General features: G+C 39.2%; 1 protein-coding gene across 4 annotated transcripts in view; it reads right to left on the minus strand.

Moving 5' to 3' along the window:
• Dtwd2 (DTW domain containing 2) overlaps positions 1-13,703 on the minus strand; it is an 85,354-nt gene that overhangs the window by 3,395 nt on the left and 68,256 nt on the right. For 2 of the 4 annotated variants that reach the window (XR_005496050.1, NM_001108431.1), the window contains one exon: positions 6,438-6,566. The exons of the other annotated variants lie outside the window; for them this stretch is intronic. Coding sequence is in view for 1 of the 2 variants with exons in the window: in NM_001108431.1 (NP_001101901.1) it covers positions 6,438-6,566 (129 nt within the window). In the remaining variant the exon portion in view is untranslated. The remainder of the gene's footprint in view (positions 1-6,437; positions 6,567-13,703) is intronic. 4 annotated transcript variants of the gene reach the window in all.

The raw sequence follows: 13,703 nt of genomic DNA on the forward strand, positions 1-13,703 counted from the left end.
AGCTGCTAGGAGAAGACTGGCTTCCAGGCAGCTAGGATGAGGGTCTTAAAGCCCACGCCCACAATGACACAACAACATGACCTACAACATGACACCTATTCCAACAAGGTCACACCTTCCTGGACCAAGCATATTCCAACCAACACATTCCATTCTCTGGCCCTGATAGGCTTGTTCAAACACATGAGTTTATGGGGACCATACTCATCTATAGCAAAATGCAAAATACATTATTTAATCCAACTTCAAAAGTACCCCTAGTCTATAGCACTCTCAACAATGTTAAAAGTCCCAAATTCAAAGGCTCTTCTGAGATTAATGCAGTCTCTTAACTATAATCCCATATAAAGTCAAAAATACTGGACCAAAGTAAGTCAGAAAACCATCTAGGCAAATTCCAAACTCCACATCTTTATGGCCAGTGTCAAAGAGTTCTTCAGACCTCCAACTCCTTTCGTCCTTGTTGACTGCTGTTGGCAGATCTAGCCTTCGTTAAGTGGGGTTGGTTCCACTCCCACTTAGCAGCTTTTCTCAGCAGGTATCCCAGAGTTCTGGCATCTCTAACATCTTGGGATATCCAACAACTTTGGGATCAAGACAACTTTGACTTTCAACTTCACAGTTCCTTGTTCCAATATCTGGAATCTACACACGATCTTCTAGGCTTCTCAAAAGGGCTTCAGTCACTTCTCCAGCTCTCCATGCTGTAGCACTCTAGGCTCTGGTTGACTCTACGCCATTGCTGTTGCTGTTCCTGGTGATCATCCCATAATACTGACATCTCTAATAGGCTGGAGTCTTTCTCTGCAACTAGGCTTCACCAATGGCCTCTTATAGGCTCCCATTATGGTGCTAAGCCTCAACTTCTTTGCAAGAATCCTTCAGTTCTAGGCCATCAACTGCAACTGAGGCTGCACCTTCATCAATGCCCTTCCCTGACTTCTTACACTGCCCAGCCTCAGTTGCTCTCATTGACCCCTTCATGCCTTCCAAACCAGTAGCACCTGGGTGACTCTTACACATTACCAAGTCCAACTGCAGCAGGAGGTTTAAACACAGTTTCTTTGTGCTCTCAGAAAACACTTCCCAGAAGATTTCACCTCAGTGATGCTGGTCTCTTCTTTATCACCACTAATTTCTTAGCTCCAGCTAACCAGCATCAATTGTCACTGTAGCCCTTCAATTCTTGACTCTAAAGTCAGAGCCACATGGCTGAAGTTGCAGAGCTCTGCTCTTTGCTGGGGCTGGAGCATGGTGCCCCTTATTCTATTACCAGCTTTCTGTTTTCTGACTCCTAAGCCTGGCTGCCTTAAAACTTGTTCTGTAGACTGACCTTGGACTAAGAGATCTGCATGGTTCTTTCTCCTGTATGCTGGATTTAAAGGCCATATCATCACACCTGGACTTAAGCTTTTCTTCAACTAGAACTTGCTCTGGTCCCAGACTGACCTTGAACTCAGGGATCTTCTTGTCTTTGTCTCCTGAGATTAAAGGTGTGCAGCACCATACCTGGGCCTGAGCTTTTTCATGGCCACTATCCCTCAAGGTCTGGAACAACAGCCTGTCTTCCAGCCTCAAGATCTGGATCACAAGTGTGCCATCCATTTCTAGGTTATAGTTTATTCCAGATTAAAAGTCCAAATGAAAACAATAACCAGGTAAATACACATAACATGACGCAACTATTCCTTGTTCAATTGCAAGCTTAAGCAATAAGCTTAGCTGGGTGGGATCTTGCCTTGAAATCACCACCCCCTTGGTCTGTTTATCTCCTTAAACACAGGATTTGGCTCCATTTCACGTCCTGGTGCCCCTTTGATACTTAAACTATATATTTTGTATTCTTTCTATCTAGGCTTGCTATGCTTGATCAGAATGCTCTTCATGAGACTAAACCAGAAAACAAAATCTGTGCTGGGCTATTTTGAGACTTCCTTTGTCTATGCAATCAAGATAAATCTCTTTACCCTAGCTTCGGTAGACTCTTCAGACAATTATCAAAAAGCAGCCACATTCTTCTCCAAAATACTACAAAAACAGTGACCACATACTGAAGTTCTTATCCACTGAAACCTCTTAGACCAAGTATGCACAATTCAAATCACCCTCAACACCAATGTCTTCCCTATTCCTACGTGGATGGCTCACTAAGCCTCACTTAAAGCATTCCACTGCTTCCAAAGTCACAAAATCCTCATTCCTCCAAACAAAAGTATGGTCAGGCCTATCACAGCAATATTCTACTCCTGGTTTTACTGCTGTGAACTATGACCAAGGCAGCTATTCTAAGGACAACATTTAATTTGGGCTGGCTTGCAGGTTCAGAGGTTCTTAGTGCGTTATCATCAAGTCTGAAACATGGCAGCAACCAGGCATGCATGGTGCAGGAAGAGCTGAGAGTTCTAGCCACTAGGAGAAGACTAGCTTCCAGGCTACTGGGAGGGTCTTAAAGCCCATGCCCAGAGCGACACACTTCCTCCAATAAGGCCACACCTACTCCAACAAGGCAATACCTCCCAACAATGCCACTCCCTGGACTAAACATATTCAAGCCACCATGCAAACATTTTAGACACCTCTACACAGCATTAGTACACACTTTACTATTGCAAAACACCCATTAGGTATGTTTTCATTATTTCTTTCATAAGAAAGACAGGAAAGGAAGTAGAGAAATGTATGTATGTTACTTAATAGGCAACCCCATGTACAGACTGGATGATAAAACGCCAGGTCTGTCGGAAACATGAACAAGACTGTAAACAAATAGAAGCAACTGAAAAGTCTCTTCATCTTCTGACGTCCATTAGGCTTTTCATAGACAGATGATGCCAATGCTCTTTATGGCCAAATACCTCCAACTTTGATATCCAAAGATAAGACTATCAAATTTAGAAAGAACTAAACCAGATCCCCATTTCATCTCTGTGGTGGCCACTAATAATAAAGTCATCTTTTGTCTTGGTAAAAAATCAGTTCACATTTTTTTATCCCGTTAGAAGTTAGCCATGATCACTGTCCTACTTAGATTTTATTGTCAACCTGACACAGTCTAGATTCATCAACTGAAGAACTGTCCAGGTCAGACTGCCTGTGCTGGGTTGTCTTGACTGTTAATTGCTATTGGAGGTGCCAGCCCACTGCGGGTGATAGCACGGTCTGGGCAGGGGATGCTGAAGTGTGTAAGAAAGCTTGTTAAGTTTACGACTGACAGTGTGAGAGCCAGCAAAGAGGCGCTCCTCCATGGCCTCTGCTTCGATCCCTACTTGAGTTCTGCCCTGATCCCCTCAGTGATGACTGCCATCTTTAAGTTGAACTCTCTAAGTTGCTTTTGTTCAGAGTAATTTATCAGAGCAACATAATTAATGAAATATGACTTACTTAATGAAATATGACCTCAAGTGCTGTATGTCATCTTTGGGTGGAAGCATTACAAGTGAAGCAGAATTTACTATTTTTCGTGCCTTGTCTTTATGCCAGTGAAATGACTTTGAGGTAGAGCAGAGGTTCTCTGAGCACTCCCCACTAGACAAGCAGCATGGGGAGAGACAAAATTATACCATTTTAATTTACTGTAGCCGACCTTAATGATACTATTGCATACTAGTTATGTGCTTCAAGATAAGTAAATAAGGTCCACCTAATACAGTTATCATAATAAACAGTAAGATGCCATACTGGACCCCAACAATTACAGTGTTGAAACTTCTACTTGATGTTCAATAAATGATAGTGCTTCTATATAAAGAAAAATTACCAGCTTGGGTGAGAGTACATAAGAAAAATCCTATTTATAAAACACATGTGTTTCAAAATGTTTACTTGGGGTAAATGAGTGTAATGTGAATCCTTTTGTCTCCATGTGTGTGGCCATTCTTAGCAATCACGGATGCTGAACAGAGCTAAGGTCCTTAAATTTACATGCAGCTAAAAGCTTTTTTCACTTCTCTCTTTGAAATTCTGTAAGGTAAAACTTCCCACATAAAAGAAGACCTTGAAACAAAAATAAACCAGAAGGTGAAGGCCCTGTTGTGAATATTGTAGTAGACTAATAAACTCATCAGGTTGTAATCTAAACTTCTATAGATCCACAGTCAAATCTGAGAGGCACAAGAGAGACAAAGGTGCTTGTACTGACAATATATCTCACTCAAGAGTAGGGTAATTTTTTTTTAGTAATGGAGAAATATTAAGGAAAGTTCTCTCATAAGTTTAAAGGGAAAAACAAGTACAAAGAAAGATTATGCCATCTGCCCCAGGAAGCCATACTGACAATAGGTGGTAAAGTCAAATCCAAACTGACTTAAGAGCCTGTTCTGTGTTCCTTCCTGGACTCCTACAGTCTCTCACTTCCTGCTACTTCCTGTGCTTGGAAGCTGCTCTAGCATAAAGAATGGGTATGAACTGAAGACTGAAAATCAATGTTATATCAATTCTGTTAATTCTTAGAAGTCTGATGTCTATGGAATGAAGGCATACAATAATTTGCTGTTTTCCAATAGTTTCTCAAGGTTTTCTAGTAGAAATACACCATAGCTTTTCTCCCAGGAAAGAAAGAAATACACCCTTTGTCATAAAAGACAGCAACTGTGTTCCAGAAAGAAGTGTGCTACTTATTTTTTGTAACTAATTTTTAATAGATTGACCTTAAGGTTCACTTTCCAATAAAATAACTTATACTATAAATGGGGAGAAAATTTTTTTCTATAATAAGTAACTTAAGACATTTCATTACACATATGTCCCCTTCATACTATGACCAATCATATTAGAATTACCTAAGTCATGAGTATGACTGTGAGACATTGTTTCTCTATTCCTGGCCACTGTGATTTGATTATCCCCGAAGGCTGAAGTAAACAGAATAAAGATTCGAGGTCCTCACTGTTATGATGAAAGTTTATGTTCAATCCATCGTCCGTTAGGAGGAACATGTGCAATCCCACCACATGTATGTCAGCCACTGCTACTCTCAGATGCTATGCCTATGACCTAGTTATCTAAGTCTTCTGTACTTATGATAAGGATTCCTCTTTTATTTTAAGATATCATATCATAAACCATGACAGCTAACTTAGCAGAAATCAATGTCAGCTCCTTGTCATCCATGAATGTTTCTGGTTTCATCAAGAAAAAAAATAGTGAACAAATGTAAATAAAGTAACACAGACAGAGGAAGGCAATGGTAAAGAAGAAAGGGACGTGTCTGGGCCATCCTGATCATTCAAAGCTCAGACCTAGGATTGCTGTTATTCTCAAAGACAACGTGGGGGAATTAAACTGTTTAGCTGAAACAGTCTATGCACACATCCAGAGAAAGCCTTGTCATGAAACACAACTTCCATCAAAAGAAGAGAGCCTCCAACTCTCAGTCTCTATAGCTCAGGGCCCTGGAGAGGCAAAGCACTTACTCTTGGTTCCCTTCACTCATCAACTGTTCTGCTCCCGGAGGTCTCTTTGTTAATTTCCTTCAAGGTTAATGTCTCTGTGGCTTCCAGCTACTCTACACTAGGTTGTATTCATGGCTAAAGTTTTATTCATGGGTAAAGCATTGTCGCAGAGCAGTAAAGACACTTTACAATGAGAGAAAGGAGAGGCAAGAAGAGTGTTGTATGTGCATGCATGCATGTGTGTACCTGGGTTGGAGCATGTGTGTTGGAGGGGTTATCAACTTCATTTGTTTATAACTGTCATCCTCTGACTTTTTTGTCCTGAGTAAGAAATAATCATTCTCTTATTTTTCATAACCCACCTTAAAATTGTTTATGATACTTTCCTTTTGCTTTAAGTGCAAAGTTTCTAATAATGTCCCAAAAAGTTGAGAATCTACTAAGCTCACTGAAATGGTATTCTCTGCTGAAGATTATTACTTATATATGTAAAAAAAATCATTAGAATTTTATGGGAATTCAATATAATGCTGATTATAGGTTTTATATCCTTTTTATATTCTATGGGCATTTCTATCCATACAAGTACCTATTTTATACTCTAAGCAAGTTTTATAAAGTAAAGAGAATGTTAGCAGATCTCCTCAAATAATGGCACCAATGCAAACAAGTAATGTTGCTGGAGAATGTTCTTTTAATTAAAAAGAAAAGAATTGATCACTAGAGAATACAAACTACTACAAAAAGAAGTAAGAAATAGTAAAGGAAAAATCCAGCCCAAAACCTCTATTGAATGCTGGGCTACTTAGCATATTAAAAATGCTGTTTGCACAGCTTAGTGGAAATATTTAAATAATGCAATCTGGAATGCTAAACTAACACAGTAAAATACCAGAGGGGAAGAAGATTACAAAAGCCCATAAATATCTACTGCAGATATACTCCACTTGTCATTTGACTTACACAATTTACAATTATGCATGTCTAAATTTGCTCAACAAAAGCTAGCCTAAGCTAGCCTACTTTAAACCTCTGGCTCTCACATACCTCCTGTATGCAACTGTTCTTCTCCAAGACAGAGAGAGCAGCAGCAGCACATTCCAGGGTAGAAAGGCACCTGTTGGTTGGCTGCATCCGAATCACATACTGACTACAAATGCTCGTTTTTAACTGCACCTAGAACCAAAAGCAAAGTCATAAAATCTAATTTTCATCTTAAATTTAGAATTATGAAATCTATATTTTAAATACTGTTCAGCTTCCTCCTAAAATTGCAACTTTAGAAATACTGGGCATATTAGTACCTTTGCACACATCTTTAGGTTACTATTGAACAGCAGAAGAGTCCAGCTACAAAAAAGATATCTGAGAAAGAAGGCTACCCATAATTCATACAAACTTCTACATACGCTCCAGTAAGGACAAGCACGCATTTCACATGGGAAAGTGCTCAAGTGACCCAATGAGTAGCTTAAAACAGGAACAAAACTCACATGAGACTAAGGATACATACAGCTCAGTGTCAGCCCTTAGTGGGCATGCAGGAAGCCCTCAACTCAATCCTGAGTACTGTCATCTCCTTATCTCCCCCTCAGAAAACTGACACCATTATATCCAAATACAGAGGCCCACAGTCAAAGAATATACAGAAGAACGTGGAAAACCTCAGAACACCCAGTCCTAAATGACATGTCTCCATCAAATCTCTCCCCTTAGAGGTCAGGGAGCCTGTGGAAGATGAGGCAGAAAGAGTGTAGAAGTCAGAGGGTACAGAGAACAGCAAGAAAACAAGGCCTTGTAAATCAACAGGATGAATACACATATGAACTCAGACTGAGGTAGCATGTATGGTGCCTGCATGAGTCTGAACCAGTTAGGGTCCTAGAGCTAAAAGAAGCTGACACATGGCCTCACCGCTAACCCAGAAGTTTTCTCCAATTGATAACCATTTGTAAATGAAAGTTTAGTTTTCCCAAAGGGAGAAGGATTTGATGAATACATCTTGTTTAAGGCAGTGTTCCAAGGTCTCTCACTCTCTGCATTGAGTGGCTATGGGTCTTTAATTATTCTCATCTACTGCAGGAAGATGCTTCTCTGATGATACCTGAGCAATGCATTGACCTACGGTATAGCAGAATGTAATTAGGAATCATTTTATTGCTACATTCCTTCAGCAGAACAGTGGTACTTGGTATTCCTTTAGGTTCCTGACCTATCCAGTATCAGGTTCTTGGTCATCTGAGCACTGTTAAGGATGGGTTCCACCTCATGGGTGGCCTTTAAATCCAATGACATATTGATTATGCCCACAAGCTTTGTGCCACTGTTATACCAATATATCTTGCAGGAATGTCATTCTTAATCGGTCACAGGTTTTGTAGCTGGATTGGTGGTTACTTTTCTCCTTTGCCAGTGTGCCAAGTACCGTTCAGCACCATGAAGACTACTCTCTAGGTGAGAACGTTCTACATAGGTACCAGCTCCAGTGTTCAATTCGTTAATTAGTATAGATGTTGTCTTCAGTAACTGGACCCTGTCAACGGTTAACTGGAGAGCAACCAGTTGTCTTGGCAATAGCTTATGTTGTTTGGGGCCCCTTTGGCCAACAACTCAATGAGACGTAACCCATTCCTAGTGCTGGGAGCTTCATGGTGATAAGAGATATTCAGGTGGCGTTCCATCTGCCCAGTTATTTGCTTACTTCATTTAGATAACCTTCATACATACATATACTTCAATCAGGTTTTCATACAACCTCTCTGATGGCCCTTAGTTTTAGCTGTTCTTTCTTATATTCCCTCCCTCATCTCTTTCTTAGCTTCCCCTTTCTTTCTAATTCTCCCATTCCAGCACACCCTCCGTATCCATCCAAAATTAATTATTCTATTTCCCCTGCCTAGGGAGATCTATCCTTCCCTCCCTCCCCAGACCCTTACTCTACACCTAACCTCTGAGGATTAAAGTTTGCTTATCAAAGACTTAGCAGCCAACACCAACATATAAGAAATATATACCATATTTGTCCTTCTGAGTGTAGGTTATCCCACTCAATAATTTTTTTCTATCTCCAACCATTTGCCCGCAAATTTTACTTTTTATAGGATTTTTAAATTGTGTTTATTTATTTATTTACACTACAGATTTTATTCCCCTCCTGGCCCACCCTACAACTGCTCCACATCCCATACCTCCTCCCCACCCCCACCCTGTCTCCATGAGAACTTTACACCCCACCTCACCCTCTGCACCAGACCTCCAAACTCCCTGGGGCCTCCAGTCTCTTGAGGGTTAGGAGAATCTTCTCTGACTGAACCCAGACCCAGGAGTCCTCTGCTGTATGTGTGTTGGGGGCCTCATATCAGCTGGTATATGCTGCCTGGTTGGTGACTCAGTATCTGACAGGTCTCGGGGTCCAGGTTATTTGAGACTGCTGGTCCTCCTACAGAGTTGCCCTCCTCAGCTTCTTCCAGCTTTCCCCTAATTCAACCAGAGGGGTCACCAGCTTCTGCCCATTAGTTGGGTGCACATATATGCATCTGACTCTTTCAGCTGCTTGTTGGGTCTTTGGAGGACAGTCATGATAGATCCCTTTTTGTGAACGCCCCATAGCCTCAGTAATGATGTCAAGTCTTGGGACTCCCCTTGAGCTGGATCCCACTTTGGACCTGTCACTGAACCTTCTTTTCCTCAGGCTCTTCTCCATTTCCATGCCTACAAATTTTATGATTCTTTTTTTTAACCTCTGAGTAATATTTCATTGTGTATAAATATTTTCTCTATCTACTAATCCATTGATGGATATCTAAGCTGTTTCTAATTTCTGGCTATAAGGAATAGAGCAGCAATGAATATGGTTGGGCAAGTGTCTCTGTAGTATGATCAAGTGCCCTTTGGGTGTATGCCCAAAAGTAGAATGGCTAGATCTTGGGGTAGAACAATTCTTAGCTTCTGGAGGAAACAATGCACCGATTTATAGTGGTGTATACATTTTACTCCCACCAGAAGTGGATGAGTGTTTCCCTAACTCTGCATCCTCACCAGCATGAGTGGCATTTATTTTATTGTTTTTGGTGTTATTCAGATGGGTGTAAGGTGAAATCTCAAAGCAGTTTTGGTTTACATTTCCCTGATGACTAAGGATGCTGAATGCTTCTTTAAATGTTTCTCAGTCATTTGTGTTTCTTCTTTTAAGAATTCTCTGTTTAGATCTGTACTCAATTTCTTGGTCTCCAGCTTTTTTAGTTCTTTATATATTTTGAGTATTAGCCTTATGTCAGATGTGTAGTTCGTAAAAAAAAAATCTTTCCCCATTCTGTAGCCTACCACTTTGTCTGAATGATGGGTTTCTTTACTGTAGAGAAGCTTTGTAGTTTCTTGATGTTCCATTTATTGTTCTTAATGCCTGAGCCATCGGTGTTCTGTTCAGAAAGTCTTTCTCTTGTATTATTAAAGAATCAAAAGCTACATTTAAAGTTTTTTTCTACCAACCCAATCATTTTTATTTTGCTTTCTGGATGATCCATTTAAAAGTCCAGGTCACTGCTTATATAATACAATACCAGAAAGCACAGAAATATTATATTATAATGAACTTAAATTTCATTTGAGTGTAAACATGTATGGAAAATAAGAAATGACCAAGTAGAGAGAGAGAGAGAGAGAGAGAGAGAGAGAGAGAGTGTGTGTGTGTGTGTGTGTGTGTGTGTGTGTGTCTAAAATATAACAGTAACTGGAACTCGAGAAAGATCAGAAGACACAGGACACATCCACAGCAGCTACCTGAGGTATAACTCTAAGAACTGGGAAACAGATCAATAAAGTCTTTAGTATATTTTTTTTTATTTTTTTAAGCCTACCTCCTCCCTTGAGTATATTTCTTAAACACATATTTTATTAACCAACTTTTAGACTAAGATGACCTAGAAATTATTAAGTCTCATTATTTACTTGATTTTATTTTTTGTCCTTTAGGTGAAAAATAGTTTAAAGTAGTATCTATGAGGACCTCCTTACAGGCAAATTTAAGCACACTTCAAATCTAAAATACAAAAGGAGCATTCAAAACTTACTAGAAACTATTTTTTAAATCTAGTCCTTTTCCCCAAACTGAGCAATATTAGCAAAATTGATGATGGTGTAACTAAACAAATTGTTTTTAATATCAAAATACAATTTTAAAACACCACAGACAATACTGGTGGCAAAGCTGAAACAAAATCAAAACAAACATGTTTTTCATAACCTAATACTCAGTTCTAGCTGATGCATTATAGGAAAAATTGAACAGTGTTATGTCCCTAGTGATTATAAGGCTCACTTATAAAAATCCCCTTAATTGCTAAGTTCTAAAAACGTGTTCATTCCCTTGATAAACTTATGAAAAACACAGAGTAGTCATCTTCTTGGGTACCAAGTTTTTTACCTTTTTTACCAAAGTTTACCTTGGAAACTTTTTTTCTTTTTTTCGGAGCTGAGGACCGAACCCAGGGCCTTGCGCTTACGAGGCAAGCGCTCTACCACTGAGCTATATCCCCAACCCCCCTTGGAAACTTTTATTCCAGGTATATAGTGTTAGAAAAGTCATTCAGTGACAACTGACTGCTACAATGCTAATGTTTTTATTTCTTGAACTAATATAACTATATCATTGCCCCCTTTCCTCTTTTAACCCCCCACCACCATGTGTACCTTGGTTGTTCTGTTGTGTGTGTTTTCAAAGCTGGTCACTTGGTACTGGATATCCATTTGGTGTGCTCTCTGTTGAGAAAGACGATCTCTCCCTTTCTCCCACTCTCCGCATTCCATGGTTGCCTGCAGCTCTTGTGCAGGGTGGAGGCCCTGTGATACTGCCCCTGTCCCTGACCACTTTGGCACGTCCACTGACACCATCCTTACCCCGGTCGCGTTTAGGCAGTCATGTAGGTGAGACTTCATGGGTGTCACTTCTAATATTCCTCACAACAAACTCCCTGTCCCACTAACGCCTACTATCTTTCCACTCCCACTTCTGCAACAATCCCTGAGCTGTATTTCAGATGTAGAGACTAGGCGACAAAACTCTGCATCTTTATGTGTTCTGATTTTCTATAATGATCTCCATCTGTTGCAAATAAATGTGTCCTTAATTATGGGTGAAAAATTATCTGTCAGTATAAAGACAAATATTTGGAGTGTAGTTAGGGACTGTGCTCTTTTGGGAGGTGATGGTTGTAGGTTCTCCAAGATCCATGACTTTGCTAGTGCTAATGTAAATTTAACTATAGTCCTTTCATCCTCAAAGTATTCATATCTCAAAAGCTTATCACGCACTCATTCTTGACTATTTAGAGTTTCTGCAATACATCTGAATCTGAATTTGAACTTAAGAATAAACATTCCTTTACTACTTCAATATAGGCCAGAAGTATTGATCACTTTAAAACAGATGCTATAACACTGATAAAACATAAAATGGTCTAATTTTATCTCAGAGATTCAGACTAAACCTCTAGAAAATGGAAATGATAAATTTTTAATTTTTCTATAAATTATAGAATATAACCTATCTGCTTTTGGTTCAATAAATTTTAAAAGAGTCACTTTCAAGTTGACTTGGGACATACATACTTAGCAAGAATACCAAAAAGTAGCTAGAAATGTCATGGCTTTATATGGGCTGCTTTTGTGCACGTGCCTACATAAAGGCACGTGTGTGTGTGTGTGTGTGTGTGTGTGTGTGTGTGTGTGTATGCATGTGTGTAATATGTTTTCATATATGTTCTCAGAGAGAAATATATGGGCCACAAAAGCAAAATACCTTAAAGTATTATATTTTATAATAAATATCAGTAAAAGTTAAGAACTGCAAAGACTACCTGCATGTTTATATAACAATTATAAGCAACAATGAAATTCATTAGTAACTTCCAAAAGCTATGAAACATAATTTAGTGTCATCCTTCTCCAGATTTAGCTCATCTAAATTTCTTCCATTTATATTCAGGGTATTTCTCAAATTATACAAAAAAATCCCAATTCTTTAAAAATTACTAGGGCTGGGGATTTAGCTCAGTGGTAGAACGCTTACCTAGGAAGCGCAAGGCCCTGGGTTCGGTCCCCAGCTCCAAAAAAAAAGAACCAAAAAAAAAAAAATTTACTAGTAATATGGCAGGATATTAGAAAGTCAAGTATTCTTGCCATCTGTTCATACTGTGCACTCCTCATCTTTTCATAAGCAGAGACAGTTTTATCCACCATGCCCCATAATTGAGGTACATAATCATAAAGCTGCCTAACTAAGCCAAGCATGCCTGTCATGCAAACAGCTCCTTTTTCTGAATTAATTGTGTCCACTGGACCAATTTAATACAGCACTTCTCTGGGACGACTTTGCCAACTGTGACAGCTGTTGCATGGAGTCTACAGTGCATACACTGCTGCGCACAGCCTACTCTCATTGTGGTTATGCAGAACATTTCTGAATAATGTACTCCAAAAAACTTATAGTTAGAGGTTTACATATCACCAGAAAATAATATGATTCTCTAAAGTTACAGTCACTGATTCAAAACAAATACCAACATCTCATTAGTAGGCCCTTTCATATATGACTGCAACTTACAAGCTACTTGGAAACAAGGCATGAGTATCTAATAAATATACAAATGAACTAACAAAATGGCTTACTAAGTAATAGATGGCACTTTCTCCCAAGCCCAATAATCTGTGTTTGATCCCCAGGGCCTCAGGACATGGTAAAGGGAAGAAACCAACCTCTACATACACATAGTGACACATGTAATGTATACCCACACACACATTAAAAATTACCCCACAAATTTTACATAAACAAAAACACAAAGCAATCAAGCTCAGTACTAATGAAAAATCATTGTCATAATATAAACCATAAAAATGGAGCAAACTGGCCTTCATTAAAGTTAAAAACATGTTCTTCAAAGCTAACATTAATAAATGCAAAGCAAGGTGGAAACTGAAATAAATATTTGTGATACATAAATCTGACAAGGACTTTTTAGATATATTTTAAAAGTCTTGCATCTCAACAATAAAAACTGTCCCCAGGAAAGGACAAACACCTGAAGAAACTCAAATGATGAAACTCAAAAGGATGCTGGCATCACTGATCATAAGGGGACACAAATGCAAATTATGCAATGAGGTACAAGCTACTATGGTTAGAATGACAAAAAAAGAAGAATAAAGTTAAAAGGGACAAAGTCCCCTTGTAGACATTCAAATGAAAGCATGTGACCCGAAAGAATGTTCAAAGTGCCCTCATTTGTCCTTCCTACAGCCTGAGAAACATACTAC

This window comes from Rattus norvegicus, chromosome 18 (genome assembly GCF_036323735.1).
Source record: "Rattus norvegicus strain BN/NHsdMcwi chromosome 18, GRCr8, whole genome shotgun sequence".
In the NCBI taxonomy this organism is placed as follows: Eukaryota; Metazoa; Chordata; class Mammalia; order Rodentia; family Muridae; genus Rattus; species Rattus norvegicus.